The 23,451-nt window shown below is 37.6% G+C and overlaps 4 protein-coding genes across 6 annotated transcripts in view; 1 reads left to right on the top strand and 3 right to left on the bottom strand.

Annotated features, from left to right (window-relative positions):
• Positions 1-417: 417 nt before the first annotated feature.
• LOC128027027 (probable tRNA(His) guanylyltransferase) lies at positions 418-2,851 on the bottom strand. 2 transcript variants are annotated; one of them, XM_052614349.1, is made up of 6 exons: positions 2,368-2,851; positions 2,060-2,236; positions 1,730-1,899; positions 1,271-1,359; positions 744-851; positions 418-663 (listed from the first exon to the last, which is right to left on the bottom strand). In XM_052614349.1, the coding sequence occupies exons 1-6, from the start codon at positions 2,553-2,555 to the stop codon at positions 502-504; spliced, it is 894 nt and encodes a 297-aa protein (XP_052470309.1). In that variant the 5' UTR covers positions 2,556-2,851; the 3' UTR covers positions 418-501. The 2 variants fall into 2 exon arrangements, with proteins under 2 accessions (XP_052470309.1, XP_052470310.1); XM_052614350.1 differs by lacking the exon at positions 2,368-2,851 and having other exon boundaries at positions 1,730-1,804; positions 2,060-2,126.
• A 281-nt stretch (positions 2,852-3,132) lies between these two features.
• On the bottom strand, positions 3,133-4,428 carry LOC128027611 (probable pancreatic secretory proteinase inhibitor). The gene is made up of 4 exons (XM_052615376.1): positions 4,144-4,428; positions 3,979-4,010; positions 3,770-3,882; positions 3,133-3,640 (listed from the first exon to the last, which is right to left on the bottom strand). The coding sequence occupies exons 1-4, from the start codon at positions 4,193-4,195 to the stop codon at positions 3,595-3,597; spliced, it is 243 nt and encodes an 80-aa protein (XP_052471336.1). The 5' UTR covers positions 4,196-4,428; the 3' UTR covers positions 3,133-3,594.
• Positions 4,429-6,439: 2,011 nt separating this feature from the next.
• On the top strand, positions 6,440-10,113 carry LOC128027639 (protein NipSnap homolog 3B). The gene is made up of 6 exons (XM_052615409.1): positions 6,440-6,616; positions 7,541-7,748; positions 8,522-8,683; positions 8,983-9,132; positions 9,553-9,639; positions 9,782-10,113. Exons 1-6 carry the CDS (start codon positions 6,539-6,541, stop codon positions 9,856-9,858), a joined length of 762 nt encoding a protein of 253 aa, XP_052471369.1. The 5' UTR covers positions 6,440-6,538; the 3' UTR covers positions 9,859-10,113.
• A 111-nt stretch (positions 10,114-10,224) lies between these two features.
• The window catches only part of LOC128027637 (phospholipid-transporting ATPase ABCA1), a 30,398-nt gene continuing 17,171 nt past the window's right edge, over positions 10,225-23,451 (bottom strand). For both annotated transcript variants that reach the window (XM_052615407.1, XM_052615408.1), the window contains exons 17-47: positions 22,783-23,098; positions 22,358-22,532; positions 22,045-22,176; positions 21,777-21,916; positions 21,559-21,696; positions 21,250-21,470; positions 21,080-21,155; positions 20,731-20,969; positions 20,567-20,618; positions 20,347-20,466; positions 20,094-20,242; positions 19,767-19,891; positions 19,577-19,675; positions 19,202-19,486; positions 18,981-19,119; positions 18,814-18,894; positions 18,556-18,725; positions 18,282-18,459; positions 18,063-18,178; positions 16,835-16,979; positions 16,596-16,719; positions 16,289-16,418; positions 16,054-16,174; positions 15,885-15,947; positions 15,678-15,784; positions 14,332-14,473; positions 14,057-14,191; positions 13,526-13,629; positions 13,158-13,250; positions 12,156-12,399; positions 10,225-11,702 (exon numbers count right to left, since the gene is read on the bottom strand). In XM_052615407.1, coding sequence (XP_052471367.1) covers positions 11,559-11,702; positions 12,156-12,399; positions 13,158-13,250; positions 13,526-13,629; positions 14,057-14,191; positions 14,332-14,473; positions 15,678-15,784; positions 15,885-15,947; positions 16,054-16,174; positions 16,289-16,418; positions 16,596-16,719; positions 16,835-16,979; positions 18,063-18,178; positions 18,282-18,459; positions 18,556-18,725; positions 18,814-18,894; positions 18,981-19,119; positions 19,202-19,486; positions 19,577-19,675; positions 19,767-19,891; positions 20,094-20,242; positions 20,347-20,466; positions 20,567-20,618; positions 20,731-20,969; positions 21,080-21,155; positions 21,250-21,470; positions 21,559-21,696; positions 21,777-21,916; positions 22,045-22,176; positions 22,358-22,532; positions 22,783-23,098 — 4,503 coding nt within the window. In that variant the 3' untranslated portion in view covers positions 10,225-11,558. The remainder of the gene's footprint in view (positions 11,703-12,155; positions 12,400-13,157; positions 13,251-13,525; positions 13,630-14,056; positions 14,192-14,331; positions 14,474-15,677; positions 15,785-15,884; positions 15,948-16,053; positions 16,175-16,288; positions 16,419-16,595; positions 16,720-16,834; positions 16,980-18,062; positions 18,179-18,281; positions 18,460-18,555; positions 18,726-18,813; positions 18,895-18,980; positions 19,120-19,201; positions 19,487-19,576; positions 19,676-19,766; positions 19,892-20,093; positions 20,243-20,346; positions 20,467-20,566; positions 20,619-20,730; positions 20,970-21,079; positions 21,156-21,249; positions 21,471-21,558; positions 21,697-21,776; positions 21,917-22,044; positions 22,177-22,357; positions 22,533-22,782; positions 23,099-23,451) is intronic.

The raw sequence follows: 23,451 nt of genomic DNA, 5'->3' as shown, positions 1-23,451 counted from the left end.
TGCTTTTAAATTATCCAAATATTTACCCCATTCAATTCCATTGCCAGTGCCTCACCATAACCTTAATTTTTGCTTTTGGAAAAGGGGGTATATATATCAAAATAATTTTTGTTGTTATCAACATTATGCCACAAATGCTGTGGATTGACTTTAACCTGGAATGTGCAGCCTTTTACTTGCTTGGATAAAAGTGTCTGCTAAATGCATAAATGTGAAATGTAAAATATTTCTTAAAGTGATAAATTAATTCTCATTTCATTAAAAGTGGCCCATAGTACAGGATATGTAATGACAAAAATTGTGTGTCATTCCTTATCTCCACTAGGAATCTTAGGGCAGAAAATAACATGGAAATTGCCCCCTTCATTCACCTTAGTTTCCACCAGAAAAAGGCAATAAATTATAAACACTGAGAGCTTGTTTTTATTTATTTTAATTATTATAATTTTTTTAATACCAAAGGGAAAAATTAACTTGCATTTTAGTCTTTTAAACATATTATCAACACTGGTCGCTTTCCAGAATGTCTGGATGTTCTTCCCAGAACTGATCACCAATGATATCACAGGAATGACTTGTAACCTTTTTTCTGGTCCGTGTTACAGTAATTTCTGTCTCTGCTTCATCTGGCCGCTTGATCTGTTTAGTTGTGGTTTCATTAACCTGAAGGAAAGAATTTAAAAATTAAACATTTCATTCAAGATAATAATTTTAAAACAAAATGTTTTACAGCTGCATCTTACCTTTTCCCATATTAAAGTCGTGCCTTTTTTGTGCAGTGGGGATTCATTATTGTAATTGATATTGAACTCAGAAAACAAGATCTCATTCTTATCCGCTGCTTGTGATCCCTGTATATGGGAAATATTAGGAAACTTTTTAGTTTCTTTATGTAACACAGTGTAGTGTATTACACTAGTTATATAGTGTGAACAGACAAAATAACTGTACTGGAATTAGGTGTGTTTAATTAAAACTATATGGAGAAATAAAACCAAATTAAGGACAAATTTTACATTCACAAATTTTATTGGTAATTAAATACTGATTATGTTTCTGATTAAAACTGTTTATTGGATAATATTCCTAAATTACAGAAAAAAACTAGTCAGCTTTTAAATACTGTGATGTTCATATTGTTTGGGATGGCAACGTTGTTTGTACATAATTGCCAAGCTGTCTATATGATAACTTGTCTAGAAAAGAAAACAACTCAGGACAAACATAAAAAAATACCCAGTTAAACAAAAAATAATTTAATTGATCATACACTGAGTCTCTCCTCAGCTTGCGTTGTGGTCAGTCCACCTTTCTGAACCAGAGTCCAAAACGTAGTGTTGTACAAATTGTTAATGTGACCTAAATAGAAATAACAAATGTTCAAACGAAGAATTGTGAGATTCTGAAACAATTTTAAATCCACTGTTAAATGTTTATATAGTCTTTATAGCTAGACGTTCTTTTCTAGGACACCTAGAATGGAAAATCATGGATTTCACATTTATATTTTAATGCATAATCAAAAGACAACATATTTATGTTATTAACATATAGCACTTTTTCATTAATGCTCAATCACAAGCAAACATGAAACCATATTCACAACCAAAGGGTTGGCATGAAATAAAGTACAATCATAGTAAATCTCAGAAGACAAAAAAGACTTCATGCTATTATACGGTTTTATACATGTTACAGTCAAACACATGTTATCATTAAATTCACTTACAATCTGCCTGTCTCCAGCTTAGATAGTCTCTTAGGTTACGGTTGCTAGGATACAAAACCACCCTGCCATCGAAGCTGGGTGGGTACAGCAGCGGATGCTCCCCGAAATACTCCTTCCAGTAGTAAACAAAGCTAGAGGAAAACTGGGAAGCCACGTGGGTCATCAGTTTACTGTAGAGAGAAAGGAAAACATTTAATAGGGGAGTTTCCTAGACAGCATAACCCTGGACAACCATCCTCCAGCTGTGCTGTTTAGCATCAGGATGGTTTTAAAATACATGGCAGATTCTGGCAAGTTTATCTATGGCAATGTGTCAGCATACAATTATACCTGGCCCTTCTTTTGAACCAAGTGGTGGATCTTCTGAAAACGAAGCTGAACTCATCACTCTGTCCATAGGCTATAGTGATGTCCTCCAGCTCCTCCATGACTGAACGTGCACTGCGGCTCATCAAACCCAGAGCTCGGTTATCATTGGGTTTCATGAAGTTATGCTGCTCGGAAAACCTGGAGTCACAAAGATCATTTTGAAAGTAATTTCAGTAATCTCTCATTTTCTGCCCTTCACGAAATTGTACAAACATAAGACACGGTGTTAGTTCTTTAAGAGCATGGTATAACTGTACAGAAGCACTTACTTGTGGAAGTTGCGTCCATCCAGCCGAACCACAATGTAACAGTTTCTCAAACATGTGTCGTCGAGCTCAAAGTTTCTCACGTATTCAAATTTGCTTTTGGCCATGACAGATGATGTGCTGAATTTAAGACGTAAGAGGGTCTTGTGTTCTTTAAACCCTCTAAAGTTAACCGATAACAATCTCAGCATAAGGATATCAGGACAGATACGTTTGACTCAAATCATGCTGTTAGTTCAGAATATTTGTGAGGCGTAACTGGTTATCTGTCATCCAGAAAGCGCATCGTCATGAATTAAATGTTAAGATCCATGTCTCAGGAAGAACTCAAACGAGTGATTATCTAAGATCGCGTTGCATTTTTATTTTATTATTATTATTTAACATTACAGTGTTTACAGAATGTTATTCCTTAACCGAAAGTATGTTGTGTCAAACTCACATGTGCGTAAGCGGTCATTGTATTGGTACGTCACCTTATACAGTCCCTCACAATACACTTCTGAAAATTATGTTCCGCCACAAAGTATACGAGGCATCAGCCGCTTTTGGAGATTTAAAAGCGTAATGATGCAAATCGATACATCTAATACAAATCGAAGATTTATGTCAGCAATGTTTTAAATAGAACGAGAAGATGTGTTATTGCAATTTTAAATAAGAGTAAAATGATCATGAAGAATAATATGCCTAGTTGTGTCCAGTGTGGTTGGTTTTCAGAGTTAATGATACATAAAGCGAGACAAAGTGAAGCTGGGAAGTCTTACATTTGTTTGGTATTTTTATTTTATTAGATTAAAAAATGTACAGTCAAGGTATAAATGGTCTTCCCACAACTTATCTTCTGTTATCATGTAAATTTTTGTTAGAGTTTTTTTTTTTTTTTTTTTTTTTTTTTTTACATAATTAGGAAAATAAGCTGTAACTCCAAAACTTCATCCCCTAAAACATTGCACTCAGAGCAGTTCCTACAGAAACAATGGGAGAAATTTATAATATGGAAAGAGAAAGACAGGACAGTATTGTTTAAAAAAAATACTGAATAGAAAAACAAACACTCAGTCTACACTATTAACTCAGTCACTCAGATGTCATGAAGCTGAATGCAGTAGGTTTTCACAAATCTATTGTTTATAGGTATACTGATCACATCCTATGGATGAGCAGAGCAAGCAACACTCTTAAACAAACATAGATATAAAAAGCAAAGTGATGATAAGGTCTTCCACCTCAGCAGCGGCCTTCTTTCACAATCAAAATGTCTGCATTAGTGTGCCTAAAAAACAAACACCATTTCAGTGATTCAACATCACAACATCCATTCCACAGCACTTGCTAACTATCAGCAAAATCCATACAGCGATGCTGTTATCCTACACAAACAGAAGCAAATGAATGGACTCACATTCTCTGCACACACAGGGTGCATTCATTGACGTATGTGATGCCATCATTACCACATACAGGAGAGTAGTTGAGAGGGCATGCTTGACTGACACTCAGACCCCCACATGCAGGCTGTCAGATTAAAAACACACACACAATTCACAGTTATGCATCGCAGTTCATCTTCTGAGGTGTTTGTTCGGGGTTTTAGTGTATTAATGGACTTACCCTGCGGTAGAGTCTTGATTTATCCTCTGCACCTGAAAAAATTGGTATCGCTGAATTAATCGCATTGCAATAATTCTTTGTTAATTGCAAATGGCACACATCAATGATAGAGTAATACAATAATAACATTGCTTTTTTTTCACTATTCCACTGGGAGTGACTTACCTACAGAGAGGATGAGGACCAGACTCATCAGAACCACTGCTGTTCCAGTCATGTCGCTCAAATAAAGGAAGAAAAGAAGGTTTTAAAGAAGAAATCTGTATTTGTAAGTTCAGGCTGAGAGCTTTGACTTAGGAACTGATGACTTCCAGCTCGTTTCTGAGTGTTGTATTGGTGATGAGCAGCATCATATAGTTTGAAAGGGAGGGGAGGAGGAGAGGTGCTGATATTTTGACGGGTTTCCGCCCCATAAACCCACCGTCCCGCGTCAACAACACTGAGAACAGAGCCTCTCTATTGTCTCTCTCTTTATTGTGGGATAAACATTCCAGTCTGTCCCAAAATTGCTGAGCACAATCCAAAATGCATTGGTCTGTATAATATCCCTCAAAACAGATCTGGCTGGGAGGTGTGTCCCTGTTTATTGGCCCCAAAGTGAAATGAAAGAAATTCCACTTAACATGGAATGCAGTTGACAGTAATTACGTAATGTAATAATTAACTACATAACTTCGCAAGGAATATGGGTTTTTACATTTTGAAAAAAAAAAAAGAAAATTAAATTTTCAAGACAATCTCCTGAACTGCAAACTGAATGTCAGAATGAGAAAGAAAAGGGATTTAAGCAATTTTGAGCGTGGCATGGTTGTTGGTGCCAGACGGGCCGGTCTGAGTATTCCACAATCTGCTCAGTTATTGGGATTTTCAGGCACAAACATTTCTAGGGTTTACAAAGACTGGTGTGAAAAGGGAAAAACATCCAGTATGCGGCAGTCCTGTGGGTGAAAATGCCTTGTTGATGCTAGAGGTCAGAGGAGAATGGGCCGACTGGTTCAAGCTGATAGAAGAGCAACTTTGACTGAAATAACCACTCGTTACAACCGAGGAATGCAGCAAAGCATTTGTGAAGCAACAACATGCACAACCTTGAGGCGGATGGGCTACAACAGCAGAAGACCCCATCGGATACCACTCATCTCCACTACAAATAGGAAAAAGAGGCTACAATTTGCACAAGCTCAACAAAATTGGACAGTTGAAGACTGGAAAAATGTTGCCTGGTCTGATGAGTCTCGATTTCTGTTGAGACATTCAGATGGTAGAGTCAAAATTTGGCGTAAACAGAATGAGAACATGGATCCATCATGTCTTGTTTACCACTGTGCAGGCTGTTGGTGGTGGTGGTGTAATGGTGTGGGGGATGTTTTCTTGGCACACTTTAGGCCCCTTAGTGCCAATTGGTCATGGTTTAAATGCCACGGCCTACCTGAGTATTGTTTCTGACCATGTCCATACCTTTATGACCACCATGTATTCATCCTCTGATGGCTACTTCCAGCAGGATAATGCACCATGTCACAAAGCTCGAATCAATGCTTAAACAATGCTTCCAGCACCTTGTTGAATCAATGCCACGTATAATTAAAGCAGTTCTGAAGGCGAAAAAGGGGTCAAACACAGTCATATGATGTTTCTAATAATCCTTTAGGTATATATATATATATATATATATATATATATATATATATATATATATATATATATATATATATAATTTTTATGAAAAAGTGGAACTTTTTGGATTTTTACACTTTGCATATGTGTTAAAAAAATAAAAAATTAGGTTGACAGTAATTGCATGATGTCATATTTAACTACACAATTTAGCAGGAAAAAAATAATTTTTACACTTTGCATGTGTTAAAAAATCAAATATGGGACAAACACAAAATACAGAAATTCTTGCAAATAACCAATAATAAATCATGTAATTAATCAGAAACAATAAAAGGTATATTGGATTCTATTTGATTTTGAACTAGTCTTGCTATTAATGGTCCCTTTACAGGCTGTATTGTAGCTATTTTAAATGATTAAATAAAGAAATGCATTTGGAAGGAGTAAATTATGATATAATTGTTATTTTGGGGTGGACTATATGCCTACCTCGAACTTCAGACCCTTGAAGTTGACAGTAGTACTGTTTTACTGTATTTTTGATCAAACAAACGTAGTCGTGGTAGGGGCAATTGGCATTATTGGAGCCAACTGTTTCCTTAATGTGTATAGGATCAGTAATGGGGAATTTTTTTTTGAGATTCAGAATTTTACAAAGGTTGACAAAGTAGACGTAGACCTATAGCTAATCCTTATAATTGTATTTTATATATACACGTTAAAGGCTGATAATCAGTAAAATATATATATAAAAAAAACAGCTCACTGAAAAAAACAAAACAAAAACATTGCTCAGGAGCTCGTGTTTTTTGAAGCGAACTTGATCAGTACTTCTCGGCTTCCGTACTGACTCTGAGTGTAGTGTACTTCGTTCCGAACGGCACGTCTTATCTGGCTGTCAATCACGCATTAGGTACAGTTCACGTTCACGTTCAGTAAAATGATACCAGTACGCGGTATTTTCCGGAACGCATCACGTCACGCAGAACACTGTCTGTCTGTGAAAAGCCGACGTACGGTGAGTTACCTAGTTTTACACAGTGGGAAATAGCTCACTTTCATCAAAGTAAGTTTTCATTACAGAGAGTTCTGATGACACTGAACCTGTGTGAAGGGGGCTCAGACGCCCCTCCACTGTCGCAGTGTCCGGAGCTACAAAAGAATGAAATCATTACAAAAGAGTTTAATAACTCAAATAGACACAACTAATATTGCATTAATGTTGTAGGCCCATATTCTTCATGCATATATATTGATTATAGTAAGGTCAAATGTCCAAAAGCATGCAAGCAAACAAAAGAGTTCACGGAGTGAAGATAGAGTGACTTTGAACTTAATACCTTTCTTACATTTCCATATTTAAAAGGCCCAGTGCTGTCAGAAACTTTTTGACCCTTCTATATTTATACTAAATGTGTCTGCTGTTCAGTTTTTAACATGTCCTTGGACAGAGATAAGTATAGAGTTGTTTGGCTTTAAAATAAATCCAGTGGATTTGGGACATCATTTGACCTCAGTCCTGCAGTGGGAACGGACCGGTTTGAGCTTAAACATTTGTACAGTTTATCTTTAATTGCAAGGGTTTTAAAACATACTCATGTTTTTTTCTTTTTTTTTTTGGGAACACGTGGTAGGTAAAAATTGATAGCCTGAATGCACCTGTGTCGCTTTGGATAAAGGCGTCTGCTAAATGCATGAATTTAATTTAATTTAATTTAATTTAATTTTTTTTGGCTGGGAGGTGAGTAGCTGTGCCTTAAAAACCTTCAGAAATTGAAATAAGAAAGAAACAGAAGCAGACGCTGCCATTTCTATAATGAGTCAGTTCATCTCATAGTTCAAATAGATTCAGACAAATGTAGAACTTATATTTCGGTTGAACAGTTCCAATAATGATCACATGGTGTCACTACCAGTTTGTTTTATTTCATCTCCTGAGCAGCCCGCGGCATCGGTCTCCACCGGACCCCAGCAGCAGCAGGGAACTTTCTATGAGCTCCGCACCTATAACATTCAGCCGCATCTCAACACTGCCTTCCTCAGACTGACCGGTGAGAAGATCCACCTGCGTTCAGCCCACTCAGAGCTCATCGGGTACTGGAGTGTGGAATATGGGGGTCTCAATCAGGTTTTCCACATCTGGAAGTATGGTGAGAAGGATTGCTGAAGTCTTAAATGTCTATTTTATTATTTTAAAACTTTATAGGACTCATCAATAAGTAAAATGCTTATTTAAAACCCTTGTGCTGTGCTTAAAATCCTCTTCCTGGTCAAAATGACCAGCTTTTTAAAATTTGCTTGTAAAGCTCTCATTAATGCTATATTATCTCTTAATCTTGGATTAATTTTTTTAACTTAGTTTTTTGTATCCTGATCTGATTTTATGCGATTCAGTTTTTGAGCGGAAAGTGGTTCATTTTAATAATATAATAGTTGAACTGAGGTGCATAAACTCAGATTAATGAGGCCAATGATTAATCAGTTCCAGAAAGAAAAACAAAATCTGTGCAAATTGAAAGCAAATAAATTGATAAAAAAGATTTAATCTAGTGTTTGGTAATAAAAGTATTAATAGCAATTTCTGTACGCTGGTCATTTTTGTGTTCAAGATTTAAAAAAAAAAAAAAAAAAAAAAAAAAAAAAAAAAAATATATATATATATATATATATATATATATATATATATATATATATATATATATATATTATTTATTTGTTTGGTTAGAAGTTATACCCTGTGTGAGCAGAATTAATACGTTTGAGTCCAATTTGATAAAATTAACTGGCATTTTCCGGAAAAATAAAATCCTCTCTTAGCTTTAATACAGTAAACAAGTAATCTTACTAAGATAATTTGCATTTATTTTATTTAAAATGTCTAAAAACACACACTACTCTCTGTCTTTGCTGTAATGGTGTTTAGACAGCTATGCCCAGCGGGCATCTGTGCGGGCAGCCCTGGCTCAAGACCCCAACTGGATTGAGCAGTACATCTCTAAAGCAATGCCCATGCTGAGCTCTCAGGATAATGAGGTGACGTACCTCGTACCCTGGAGCAAAATTCAGAAGCCACCCAAAGATGGAGGTGAGAATGTGCATTAACATTCATGCATTGGTTTTAAAAGCTGCACCAATGCATGCTCACATGGTGCTGTAAGTGATGTAAGACATAAGAAAAGGAAAAGAAAAGAACATTTTAACAACTTCTTGACTGACCCTAAGTACTATTTTCAGAAGTTTCCTGAGTATTCCCCCTTTTGCCATTTCAGATGGTCATAAACATTCAGAAATTCAGTTCAAAACAAAGATACACCGATTTCAAATGCTCTAGGTGAATTTATCTAAAGCTTTTTTGTAAAGATAACTGTGTTTGTTTTTCTGCAGGAGTTTTCGAACTGGCAAGTTTCCAGATGAAGCCGGGCGGTCCGGCAGTGTGGGGCAGGGCAGTTCAGGCAGCAGTGGGCACCCACACAGGGTCAGGATATGCCCACGCAGTTGGGGTTTTTCATTCTGAATTTGGACAGCTTAATCAAGGTGAGTAGACAAGAAATCAGATAAATAAATGTATAAATGTATAAAAATGAGTTGCAGCCTGTAATTTAAATATTGCACTAACATTCAAAAGTTTGAGGTCAGTAGTTTTTTATTCATCAAGGACTCATGAAGATGATGACAGTACAGACATTTATAATGTTAAAAAAGTTCTTTTGAACTTTCTTGTCATCAAAGAATCCTGAAATGCTGTATTATAGTTCATAGTGAATCATAATTCAACTTTAACATCACAGGAATAAATTACATTTAAACATAAAACATTTAAATAATGATGTTTCACAATATTACTGTATTTTTAATAAATTAATAATATATATATATATATATATATATATATATATATATATGTATGTGTGTGTGTGTGTGTGTATATATTCTGATATTTCTTTCCATGCACAGTGCATGTTTTATGGTGGTTTGAGAGCGCAGACCAGCGGGCAGCAATACGACATAAATCTCATGAAGATGCCAGAGTGGTGGCAGCAGGTAAATCTTAAATATAGCTCATTACATTATCATATCATTATTATCAGAGCATTCTGGGAATTTTTGTCTCAGAAAAATATATATATTTTTTATGGTTTACAGTTTGCATTTTTTATGGTTACTGTTTGTATTTTTTCTCCAGTAAGGGAGAGTGCAGCGTACCTGGTGTCACATAAGAACAAACTCATGTTCCCCTGTGCTTTCTCACCAATCAAATAACATGGCTTCATGCTTTGACTTTAAAATTTGATTAATGCAGTGCATGAGATAAGTGAACTGATAAACAGATTTAATTCTAGCAAGTTCCTTTAGAAGTTTTGACTAATGGTCAAATAATTATTGTGAATCAAAATAATGCTTTACATCACATGAAGACTTCCATCCTCAAACTACTGCAGAACTACATCAGTGTTTCATAACATGTCATTCTTTTCTACAATAAATGCTTACGTAATAAAAACATTTATAAATTCAGCAGTGTTATATTTGCATTTCTTGCATCAATTAGATGTATTTTAAGCAGACTGACACTGAAAATAATTCATATCCTAAATTTTCCAATATGATGTCACAGATCAAACAGAATTAGGGTTGTAGAATTGTCATGTTTTATTATGTAAATTGAGTAATTGTTCAAAGCAAGTAACAGACAATCCACAGCCACACATTTGAAATGTAAACAGTTATTAAATGAGGAACATCACTGTGGTACTAAAACATTTTGTCTTTTTTTTTTTTTGGTTCTTTGGTTTCGGTTTTGGTTTTCGAACCAAAACCAAAATTAAACATTAATTGAAAAACATTGCCTGTGGAGATTCCAGTGCAAAGAGATTAACACTTTTTGACATTAAATTAAATTTCAATTAAGACAGCAGGTAAAGTGCTCGGATGAAAGACAGACAACACCGTTGCCAATCCCAGATCCAAAATACTGATTTAACAATCCAAACTCAATGTATGGACAGATCACACTTACTGTAATGAACGGCTATGTAATACAGCTGGAATCAGTGTTGTGTTAGTAGATTTCTGTATTTAATGGTCCAGAGATCCAATGAAGGACACACCAGATGCCCTTTTACTAAAGAAGGCACATAATCGGTATGTTTTAAGTGAAATCCTTCTAAGGTGTTCATGCAAATCCAGGAGCATCCCCTAGGATTACTGTGTCAGTCGAGGTATTTGTTACATATTGTAACCGTAAAGCTTACTTGTATAAACTTTAATTTATAATTTTATTTAAAAAATAAACCTTAAAAAAAAAAAATCAATCACTTTTTTGTTTTGCCCATGCACAAAGGCATGCATAAAGATAACATGAGGCACTCTTGGATAGAACAGCCTATAAAATAATGCCCTTCTGACTTTTTAAAACATCTAAAACAATTGCTTGTTTATAAATAATGAAATATTAAAAACTAAATCATTTTAACAGTACAATTTGCAGTTCTGCCCTTAGCCACGCAAACGATTCTGATTCTTCAGCATGTGATTCCGAGTCTTCTAGTCTTAAGAAAATAAAACACAAATACACTGACCCTGAAAAATTGATCATTGGCATTTTTTCATCGGCCCGATTATCTTGTACGATGAAAATCGATCTATATTGGCGACTAGGCAAAATGCAGTCTGTGCAGTCAGTATACACCAGAAATTATGGCTTCAAGTTTTTAACTCTGCGACTAACATAGTTTGGATTCAGCCATGTTAGAAACACGAGAGAAGTCTTTTGAATTTCTTTTGCATTGACTTGCATTGAGTATCTCGGCTGCAGTATCAGCCTCTCAGCTGACCGGTGAAGACGTTCCTCTTCAGACAGAGGTCAGAACAACGGACTGCAGCTCAAAGGCCACAAAAACATTGTGAAATATGTGGGATCCACTGGCTTCTTAGCATCTAGTGTAAACAGGGACTCTGGCTCACACAAAGCTTTCCATTGGCTTCTCCGTGTTCCCTTTAATAGAGAGAGGGCTCAGGAGGGCCATGTTGACCGCTGTCTCTTTCCGACGAATGGAGCTCTCTGAGTGGTCGTCACTTTGGTCCTTGGCAAAGTTAACAAATACCTGTTGATTGGGAAGATGAGTATTCAATAATCACTGCAAGACACACACACACACAAATTTAATTAACTATAAAGACCTTGTTGTGATACCATTTTTTGATGTCTTCAATGAATATTATTAATATGCCGTGTGCCTAAAAGATAGTCAACCTGGAAATAACATTTCTGTCATCATTTACTCTCTCTCTCTGTATGGCATTCTTTCTTCTGTGAAACACAAAATAAGATATTTTGAAGAATGTTGGTAACCAAACAGTACGGACAAAATGGAAGTCAATGGGACCCAAAACTGTTTGGTTACTTACATTCTTCAAAATAGAAAAAAAAAAGAAATAAAGTCCTACAGGTTTGAATGACATGAAAGAGTCAACAATGACTACCCCTTTTAACAGTTGACTGCTTTTTAACTTCCTCTTGTTCCCAGTAGGGATCATATTTGTAAATGCCCCCTCACCTGGTCCAGAGTGGTCTGGGACACGGAGTAGTCCTCTATCCTGAGAAACTCTTTGTTCTTAGCGAGGATGCTGAAGATGTGAGCGAGGGAGGTGAGGGAGGAGGGGAGCTGGTATTGCAGCATGTTTCGGTGTTTTTCTTTCAGGGTGCTTCCCGGCAGCTCGCTCTCAATGAACTTCATCACCGGCTGCAGGTCAGGATTTGGGCCCGCAACCCTCAGAATGATGGTGTACCCATCTCCAAATCTGCAAGAAGAGGAGAAAGTGATGTCATATATATGCATTAAAAAACTCTCCTGGACACGTCTAAAAAGCAATGTTTGCTTTATGCTTAATGTTCTTGATTTGAGTCATTTATTTTTTGCAATTCAGTGATGCTGATAGTGTGCAGAACTAACACGTTGTTCTTTTAAATAGTTTGAGCCACGAACCAGACCAGCTTTCTAAGAGGTGAATCACATTTACAAACTTTGATTTGGAGCCAAAAAAATTGGACAAAAAAAGATTTGTACTTAATGGCTTTAATGAGGGAAATAACTTCAATCCTATGAAGCTATGGGAATGACTAAATGATTAAAATGACAGATAATTATAAAACTATTGATTTGTTGCTGGTGTTGCTAGTGCATATAGGAATAAAATTTTATGTTTATTGCAAAATATGCACATATATACAAATATTTAAGTACGATTATTATTGTAAATATTTAAGACATTTTTCTTTTGGGGCAGTTTGCTTGTTTTGGTTCTCTGACTGGAAGAGATTTCTCTGCAGAATCATGAGTAGGCCTAATGTAGTTTTCCCACCAAGAATTTCACTTACACATGATTATTTAAAAATAAGTTGGAATGATGTGAACTGACAGCTTCAACAAAGCAGAGATGATCAATGAACAACCCCATATATCACGGTAGGTCTGTCTATCCAATTCTCGAATGGAGAAAATAAAAGGGCTTGTAACTTGTGGAACCCGGCTGCTACACTCTATTATTCATGATCTTACCTGTTCTTCAGGTGCTGGACGCTGCCCAGACAGCGGAACCTGCCGTTCACCATGATGGCCATCCTGGTGCACAGCGCTTCACATTCTTCCATGCTAAGAGAGAACAGAACACGGGTTAGTATGGAAGAAAGCAGATGAAATACTTCCCCCAGTGATAGCTGGCTGATGGAAGTCTAAAGTGCAACAATCTAATCTAAAAAACAAACACATTAAATTTTTTGAGGAAAACAATATTTTCATCAAAGCTGTAAGCATTTATTTTTAGCAATAGCTCACTTAATGTGCTCATCTATAACATTAGCAGACTGTTGGGGTTCAGTTTAAGCGCATACATTGTAATTGTATTGGGAAAAGTCTGGTGAATGCACCTGTGTGAGGTAAGTAGGACAGAGCGTCCCTCTTTGATGACACTGTGGATGCAGTTCCACAATGCTCGGCGTGCTTTGGGGTCCATTCCAGTGGTGGGCTCGTCCTGTAACCAAAAGCACAGCAAGACTCAAGAGTCGGCCATAGGAAGCACACACTGAACAGCAACATCGGCGGGAAGAACACCATCTCATCCCTCACACTATTGTATTGCACGCTCAAGTGAACCGAAACAGGCTTGCTGAGTCTTGAGTGTTCTTATGTGATCTTTGTGTAATCCACACACTATGATGCCTCTCTGAAGACCAAGGCTAAAGAGTTCAGGGTAATTTAGCTCTAGGGGTTTATTAGACCTGAACTCCTTATACAACCAGAGCGGGAAACCCAGCTGAGAGAATAATCAAACAGTGGTCATATGATCCAGACTTATGTTGTTTTTGTTGATTAGTTTGCAGACTTTCACCCTAGGAAACGTAAGACTTTGAGCCAGTTGTGTAAGTCTCTTTGTGTGTACATGTGTGTGTTGCACATACCAGGAAGACCACTGGTGGGGCTCCAATGAGTGATATGGCGGTGGAGAGTTTGCGCATGTTGCCACCGCTGTAGCTTCCTGCTTTCTTGTCCATGTACTTTACGAGGCCCAGTTTATTGATTCCCCACTCTGCCACCTGCCCAAGGTACACCACATTAGTAAAACTAACAACACTTCCTATTGTGGTTAATCTCACAAAACATTTCATAACATGAAATGATTTAAAGAATAGTAAATCAATATTTAAATCCTGGTGTTAGTTTATGCTCTGCTCACCTCGCAAACTTCCTTCTCAGGTACACCACGCAGGATGGCGTAGAATTCCAGGTGTTCTCGTCCTGTCAGCAGATCGTTGATGGCATCAAACTGAGGGCAGTAGCCCATGTTCTGATGTACTTCATCTATTTCTCTGAGTATACTGGAAATAAGAAAAAGCAGCATCATCAAAAAAATGCATCCACAGAATTGTAAAATGAACCTATGACCTATTAAAAAATAATAATAATAAAATATATATATATATATATATATACACATACACACACACACACACCCAAACTGCTGATCTACTGGGATTTTCACACACAACCATCTCTAGAGTTTACATAGAATAGTCAGGAAAATATCCAGTGAGCGGGAGTTGTGTGGATGAAAATGCTTTGTTGATGTCAGAGGAGAATGGACAGACTGGTTAGAGATTATAGAAAGGCAACAGTAACTCAAATAATGACTTGCTAGAACCAAGGTATACAAATCTCTGAATACCATCTCTGAATGCACAACACGTCGAACCCTGAAGCAGATGGCCTACAGCAGCAGAAGACCACACCGGGTGCCGCTCCTGTCAGCTAAGAACAGGAAACGGAGGCTACAATTCACACAGGCTCACCAAAATTGGACAATAGAAGATCGGAAAAATGTTGCCTGGTCTGCTGAGTCTCGATTTCTGCTGTGACATTCAGATGGTAGGATCCGAATTTGTCATAAAGAACATGGATCCATCCTGCTTTGTCTCAACGGTTCAGGCTGCTGCTGGTGGTGTAATGGTGTGGGAGGTATTTTCTTGGCACACTTTGGTCCCTTTAATTCCAACTGAGCATTGTTTAAATGGCACAAGCTACCTGAGTATTGTTGCTGACCATGTCCATCCCTTTATGACTATAGTGCAGGATAATGCACCATGTTACAAAGCTCAAATCATTTCACACTGGTTTCTTGAACATGTTAATGAGGTCACTTTACTAAAATGATCTCAATCCAGCAGCTTTGGGATGTGGTGGAATGGGAAATTTACATCATGGATGTGCAGCCGACAAATTATCAGCAACTGCATGATGCTATCATGTCAATATGGACCAGAATCTCTCAGGAATGTTACCAACACCTTGTTGACTCTATGCCACAAAGAGTTCTGAAGGCAAAAGGGGGTCCAACCTGATACTAGCAAGGTGTATCTAATAAAGTGACCAGTGAGTGTATGTGTGTGTTAATAATAATAAAAAAAAATTATATATATATATATTTTTTTTTATTATAATTTATTTATTATATATTTTTTTACAAAATATATATAAACTAAGCTTTAGTAAGGAAGTAACTTTAGTTATAATTACTGTCTTTACCTTTTCCCAGCCAAGAATGCTTCTCCTTTGGTGACCACAGAGTCTCCGGTCAGCATTTTAAAAGTACTGGTCTTTCCAGCTCCATTTACACCAAGCAGACCAAAGCACTGAAAGAAAAAGGAAAGATGTCAGTTTGTGGCCTTACAGTAGACAAGACGAGTGACTCATTCGGATGAGACTTCTCATGTGGCAGCTGTCATGAATTACCTCTCCTGGAGGAATACCAACACATAGACGATCAACAGCAGGCTTCTGTTTCCGCTTGTACACCTGGAAAAGAAAAGGATGACAGATTTTAAGAGGGCACCCTTTATTTGACTAAATGTGAAATACTAAAGTTGATGTCTGTGATGATCAGCCGAGGATCTCTGCTGACCTTAGTGAGCTGTCGGAGTTCAAGAATGTCTCCCTGTCCAGCTCCACTCATGATTCTCTGCCTCTCTCTGGCCACATCCTCATCCTCCTCTCCAATCGGACTCAACTTGGCTCTTAAAGACCTGCAAGAATTGATCATACCATCAAATTAGATCTTCTAAATCATCTAATCCATAATTTCATTAGCAATTCATATTAATGTAATTGGTTTCAGAATATCTTGTGATGTTGCGTACTTGGCTTCAAAGAAGAAACGATACTGGATAAGGACTGTGATGATGAAGAAAACCACTCCTTCCACAGCCATGGCAAAAAGATTCTTGCCCACCATGTCCCACTCCAATGGAGAACGGAAACTGTTTTCACCTAGTAAGGTAAGAGCATTCAGCATCTGTAATATTTACCCTTGCAGTAGTTACAGTTAATACAGTCAAAGCAGAACAAGCTTATGAGGTCAAACTCTGGACTTCATTGCTTTGTATTGGTATATATCTGTGTCCAAAATTTTTTTTAATATAAAGCAGAGCAAGCTACTAATCTTACCAAATCTCTCCAGAGCGTCAGCCATGGCCTGATTCTTCACCATGTCGATGAGACCTCGGCCAAGGCAGAAATGTGGAAAGATGAGCAAAACGTTCTTCAGGATGTCATTAATGCCACCGATCTCCTGCAGCAGGGGATGACGAGATTAGAAATCATTATATGTGCTTGTAAATTACTGTAAGGAATAGCAATAGCAAGATAACATTTAGGATGAAAACCAAAAAATAATAACTTCTTACATTATTTCCAAATAACTCCATGACAAAAGTGGCCACGCTGCCGTTGATCCCAATGAGGATGTTGACGCTAGTGAGAACCACATAAGCAGTGCTAGGGATTTTGAAGAGGAATGAAGCTGGGTACATAAGAGGAGTGATGGACCATCTGAAGAGAGACAAGAATAAGCATTTATTACCGGGAAAAAGGTTATGTGCAAATTGGCAGTGTATTGAGGGCCCATTTCAGGCCCCAATCATATCTTGGTACTGCAGTAACATAGAGACATGAGGGAGGGCGTTTTGCTCAGGAAGATTACCAGATTGTGTGCTTTGTGAAGTATAATGTATAATCCCATACAGGGCCCCAAAGGGATCTTTCCATATCTGCAGAATTTACACATACAGTAGATGTGGGGGTGCTCTTTCAATAAAGGAAATACAAAAAGGCCCCATGTGGGACCCCCAGCCATGTCCAGGGATGGAACTATCTAAGAGACATATTTTTTAAAAGACAAGCACCACTCACATCTTCTTTTGAAAATATATCTAAACATACCATATATATATATATATATATATATATATACACACACCAGATATATGAATATGTTCTATATTTATTTGATATGTGACTTATTTTATATTCAATTTATTTTCCATTATCTTCAGAAGATGTACCTATATGTACTTTATAATTAATTTTTTCTTACGTTTATTATATTTCATATCTTCATCAGAAAATGTACTTATAAGTACTTTGTATTTTTGTATTTTGTTTGTTATATTCCATTTCTTTCACAATTTATTGAGAGAATATACCCAAACATAATTTATAATGTGATGTTTGTTTTTTTAATTATACTTAAAAATTTGTTTGTAATAATTAATTTTTTTTTCTATTTTTACCGTTTTACATTTTCTTCAAAAATGTCCCTAAACATACTATATAATCACCCCCCCCCCATCTCTATTTCATATTCACTTCAAAAAAAATATGCTTTTTAATGTTTTTCCTCCTATATTTATTATATTTCTATTAGAAATTTTCGTAAAAAATTGACCCCAAACATTCTTCATAATCTGTTTTTTCCCCGTACTTTATACATTTTTTTTTTTTTATAAATATAGTTTAAACTTGTTTTTTCTTTTACTGATTATGGAATATATATTGTCAGTACCTACATAAATTATCACTATATTGAGCTGGTACTTTTGATATAAGTGAATGTCTTGATCTGTCTTTTTTTACCCATAAAGAAGCAGTAGAAGGGCAAGAACAGGCAGGTTGCTGGTGGAGACATAGGCTTTTTGTTGAAAGCACACAAAGATCACGATCACCAGAGTAGCAGGGACGACATAATTGCACTGTACCAGAAAATAGACAGAAATGTGCATTAGAATTTTCGGATCAGCAGACAAGTAGGTGAGTGGTGCATTATGAGATTTGAGAGCAAAACCAGACACTCACCATATCCCAGAGAAAGTTGGCCAGCCAGTAGAGCAATGGCTGAACTCCACTGATAAACTGCATGTGCTTGGCCTTATTGACTCGCTCCTGAATGAGAAAGACAACAAAGCTGGCGGGGACAAAGGACATGGCGAAGATCACACAGATGGAAACCAGCACATCCACTGAGGTAGTCATTCTGAAATGCCAAAATCAGGGTTCAGAGATTAGAAAAAAATGACCAATGCACTTAACGCCATTTACATTTAATTTTAATCAATGTTTCAATGCTTACAGGGCCACTTGAGAAAGCTGTTCCTTGGTCAGATTGAGTGGATGGTTGAATGTAGTGATGCCAAACTGACGCGGGTCTTTGCCAGGTGGTAAGCTGGCACGAAAGATACCATTGTTCATTACATTGAGGAAAGCTCCAATACTGTGCCAGCCCTTGTTATTGAACCATATCTGAAAACAAAAATGCCAATAAAGATCATTCCAAGTAGATTTATTTAAAATATAAAATAGAAATGGCATTCATCCAATTGTCACTCACCTTGACATTGTTCTTGGTGTCCAGTCCATTGATGAAGGCAGACAGGCTTTTCAAGAAACGGTCGGTCGCTGATCCGGAGTCCTAAAAGAGTAGGATAAGAAACGCTTAATGCACTATTCCTGAGAAATATTTGATTCATTTCCCAAATTCCTAACATTTTGGCTCACCTTCCCCAGTTGGAAGATGTCCCTGACTCTGGAGATGGCATCATCAATCTCCTCAGCAGGAGGAAGTACCTGAGTGCTTCTAGCGCCCAATGAAAATCCTCCATATCTGAATTCATTCACCCATATCTTGTTCTTTAAGCTATGAAAGAAACAATCCTTTAATGTGTTAAATGATGCTGCTAAACTATTTCAGTTCATGTGGATAGACAATCAGGCAATACCTTTTCCCAATGATCTGTGCATAGGTCTTCACTAGATAGTCTGAGATGTTTCGTCCCGTCAGGTTCTGGAGGGTCTCAATCTCACTGATCTTAATCTGAGGAGGTGGCAGTCCACCTGCACCAGCAGGGCATTCTGGGAGCATCTTCTTTTTGCCATTACAGCTGCACTCACAAGCGGGCGATGGGTTGTCCATGGTCCAGTTTTTTGATGTGAAAATGTCCATCATGCTTTCTGCCACTTCTGGACTAGACCATTCCTCATCGCCCATTGTACAGGGAGCATCACTGAAAACATGGGAGAAGACAAGCTTCGTTTTTTACTGAATTGAAAATAATAGCAGTTACAAAAAGTTTCATATACTGCAAGTTACTTACGGAATTGGTTCTCCTTCCATGCATCGTGTTCCAAAGCCAGGATCATCTAACAAAGCATTGAGTAATTTTTGTGTGCTTGTATCATGTGGAGCATCATCACTGTCACAAAGAAAGACCATATTTAATCTAAATGGTTCCTTGCAAGCATTTTAAATTATATGTCAAGTAGAGCATGTTGTCCTTGTCATACCTGATGAACGTAAACTGTTCTTCATACATCCATGGATTAAGAGCCAGGCTGGGATATTTTCCGAATGGCGGCACAATAAGACTGAACACCAGCGCGATGCACACAAACACAGCGGGAAGAACAATCTGCAAAGAGAATCCAAGTGAGTTGATCAAAACTGAACTGTACCGACATGCAGTATGTTTCCCAAAAATTTGTAGTGCATACAGTCTACTTAGGCTTATGTTGTTTTTGGGAATCATAGAAACCATTGACACTAACCGTTTCTATGATCTACTTACAGCCTAAGTTTAGTTTTTTAATTGACTATATTTCTAATTTCTTTACCTGTGCAAAGAAGCCTTTCGTTGAGCGCCGAGCATACAGCAATCTCTTCCACAACAAGGCCACAAACTGTTGCCTCTTCAAACTCCAACCTTTAACCTGATATGATCCTTTCCCATTGGAAACGCTCAAATAGTCTGTCTCTTTCGATTCTGGCAATCAAATATATCAACGGCACATTTAACAAATTAAACTGATATTTGGCTCACTCTACTGTAATGATACAGTATACATGTTTTAGGATCTCAAGGTCTACCTGGATCACCGTAAGAGTCGTTGCCGTCAAAGTTATCATCTTCAGTTAGGGGTTTGAGGCAGCTCTGGTGGTCAACACCAAATGCGTGCTGTCTATGTCTGCGCACTGGTACAGTTCCATCTAACAAAATTAATAATACAAGATTAGATCTTTTCTGGATTTTCGTCTTTTAACCGCTCATTCCATTTACTAGAGAGCTAATAGTGAGGTAAACATTTACCAGAAATTATTTCTGTGTCAACTCCACTGTCCTCTGCCACTTTAAGGAATATCTATAAAGACAAACAAGTACTATCATTAGTAACTTGCACATGTTGTCAAAAATCACTGCAAGCATCCTAAACCTTTTCTTGACAGATAAAAGCCAAGACAAGCTAAACGTACCTCTTCAAGTGTAGTATCTGAGACGCCATAGCTTGAAATGCAGAGGTCAGCGAGGCGATCATCCAGGTCATGGAAGAGCTCAACGAATGCACCATCTTTGGCAGACTCGTACGGCAACACATATGTGATCTCATGACCAAGGTCTTCCACCATACGGGCAGCGGGAACATGCTTCAGGATTAGACTGGAGATGAGGGCTACATCGACAGGAATAACGGGAGATTCGGGCCATGTAGTTCCTGCAGAACATATTGAACAAAGTGAAAACTTTAGTGAAGATTCAGTTAGTATGTGATGAACTGAAAAAGTAATCCATCATTTTAAAGCTTGAGGTCCGGTGGTGTCTTACCAATCGCTGTGGCGGCTTCGCTCTCTTGGTCGCTTCCTAGACCAGCATCCGAACTGTTCTCGGACGCATTGTCATCCTAGAAAACCAATGAAACAACAGTGTTTAAAATATTAGCATAACAACTAATACATGTTTTCCTTGGGTGCTTTTGCAAACTGAAATGTACTCACTTTTTTAACAAAGGACACATTGCTGCCTGAGTTCCTGCAAGAACTGAGAGAAGGCTCAGTGTTTTTCTTCACCAAGGTAAGATAGTATCCAGTTCCCAGTTGAGTTTTAAGATAGAGCGAAGATCCCACACAACAAAGCTTTCCATGGGAGATGATAGCAATACGATCACCCAGAATATCTGCTTCATCCATATGATGGGTGGAAAGAATGATAGTCCGACCTAAAAAATACCAAAAGTCCACAATGATTCAATACGATCTGATGGCATCTTCTTTGTTTTTAAATACAAAACAAATGGGGGTAGTTACCTGCACGATACTTCAGAAGAAGATCCCAGATGCCTCTTCTAGCGTATGGGTCCACACCAGCGGTGGGCTCGTCCAGAATAACAACCTTTGACCCTCCAACAAAAGCAAGGGCTACCGAGAGTTTCCTCTGCATACCACCTAAGGAGCACAAAAATGTAAGTTTGCAACAAATCAAACAACTAACAAACCAGAATTTCAGAGGTCATAATGCCACACACCGGACAGTTGGCTGGTCCTGGATTTGCGTTTGTGTGGAAGGCCGGTATCAGTCAGAATCTGCTCTGTCTCAGCCTTCACTTCCTCCTCAGACAGACCCTTCAGACGGCCGTAGAACCAGATGTGCTCTTCTACTGTCAACCTGAAATACACAAGGCCAAGCAAAGGTTGATTAGCATATACAGAAATGATTTATACAACCTTACCATCAACTTATATGTGACTTGTTTTCAAATCATTTTTCTTGCAGGGCCTGATTAAAGCACTTACATGCTGAAGAGCACGTTGTGTTGTGGACACACTCCAAGGCTCCGTCTGATCGAACTGAGCTCTGAGCGAATATCTTTGCCCATTATATATGCAGTGCCAGAAGTGGGAGGGAAAAGGCCCGTTAGGATAGACCTAAAATATTGAAGTCAAATTGGAGGGTTAGATATTTTAACCAACAAAAACTAAATCCAAGCAGCCATTACTCTAATCCATATGCTTCCTTCAGAAATCATTCTAATATGCTAATTTGAACAGTAATACATTTTATTTATTTATTTATTTTATGAAAAAAAAAACTGAAATGTGAACTTACATGGTGGTGGTTTTTCCAGCTCCATTGTGACCTAGGAAAGAAGTTATTTGCCCCTCATAGAATCCAAGTGTCAAGCCATCGACTGCTAGTTTTTTGCCATGACGGTAGACCTTCACAAGATTCTTAATGTAAACTCCCAATTCAAGGTGAATGGGTTCCTCTTCAGTGCATACGGCTTTAAAAAAATGAACACAAAACACAATGAATCAATTGTTGTTTAAGATTATATCTAATTAAAAACTCAACCAGATATGTTATTAAACATAGCTACACGTACCAGTGGCTTGTTAATATTAACCGCCTCTCCAAAATAGTATAGTTTTTTAAGCTTTTTAATCAGTATTCGACCAAAACATGAAAATAATCATCAGTTCAGATTTTTAATATTGGTGTATCCCTTATATATATTTTAAAAAAAAACTTACCCCCAGCATTGCTCTTCTTTCCATGAACTGCAGTTTTGTTTGTGTTGCTCTCTCCAAACCAGTAGGATTTAGTGAAAGGGAAGTACCATGGCCTGGGAATGCCATACTGGCCCGGGAACACGGTCTCAATGTACCACGTCATGACCCCATACAGGAAGGCATCAAAGTACATAAGGATGAGGCAGGTGGTGAGGTTATAGTTGTCTTCTTCCACGGGGCTAGAGAAGAGGTTATTCCATTGGATGCCCACACCTTGCTCCTCAAACAAGGCAAAATACTCACAGCCAAATCCAAACGCCACTGGAGACAGTAAGCTCTGTGGACACAACCAAATTAGATGTAAGTGGTGGTGTTTTTTTCCTCCCTGAAGTACACATAAAATGTTAGTCATGTTTTTTGGTTCACAAGTAAATTGTGAATAAAGAAAGTTTAGATATTTTACTGGAAAACTAGACCAGGTAACTGCCCAGGATCAATCCGCCTCAGAACAGCCTAGGGTTAAATGCCTTGGACAAAGTAATCTCATGTACTCTTCAGCGCTTGCTCACCTCTAACTAGACTGTTGTGTTTGTCGCCCAGATCTTTAATTTGTCTCTAGAATTTATCTAGTTTAAACAGGAACACCCCAGAGAAGATTCCTTGTAATCTAGTGACAGGAACCAAAGCCTA

Source organism: Carassius gibelio, chromosome A14 (assembly GCF_023724105.1).
Source record: "Carassius gibelio isolate Cgi1373 ecotype wild population from Czech Republic chromosome A14, carGib1.2-hapl.c, whole genome shotgun sequence".
NCBI lineage: Eukaryota > Metazoa > Chordata > Actinopteri > Cypriniformes > Cyprinidae > Carassius > Carassius gibelio.
This window is presented reverse-complemented; position numbering and strand designations above follow the sequence as displayed.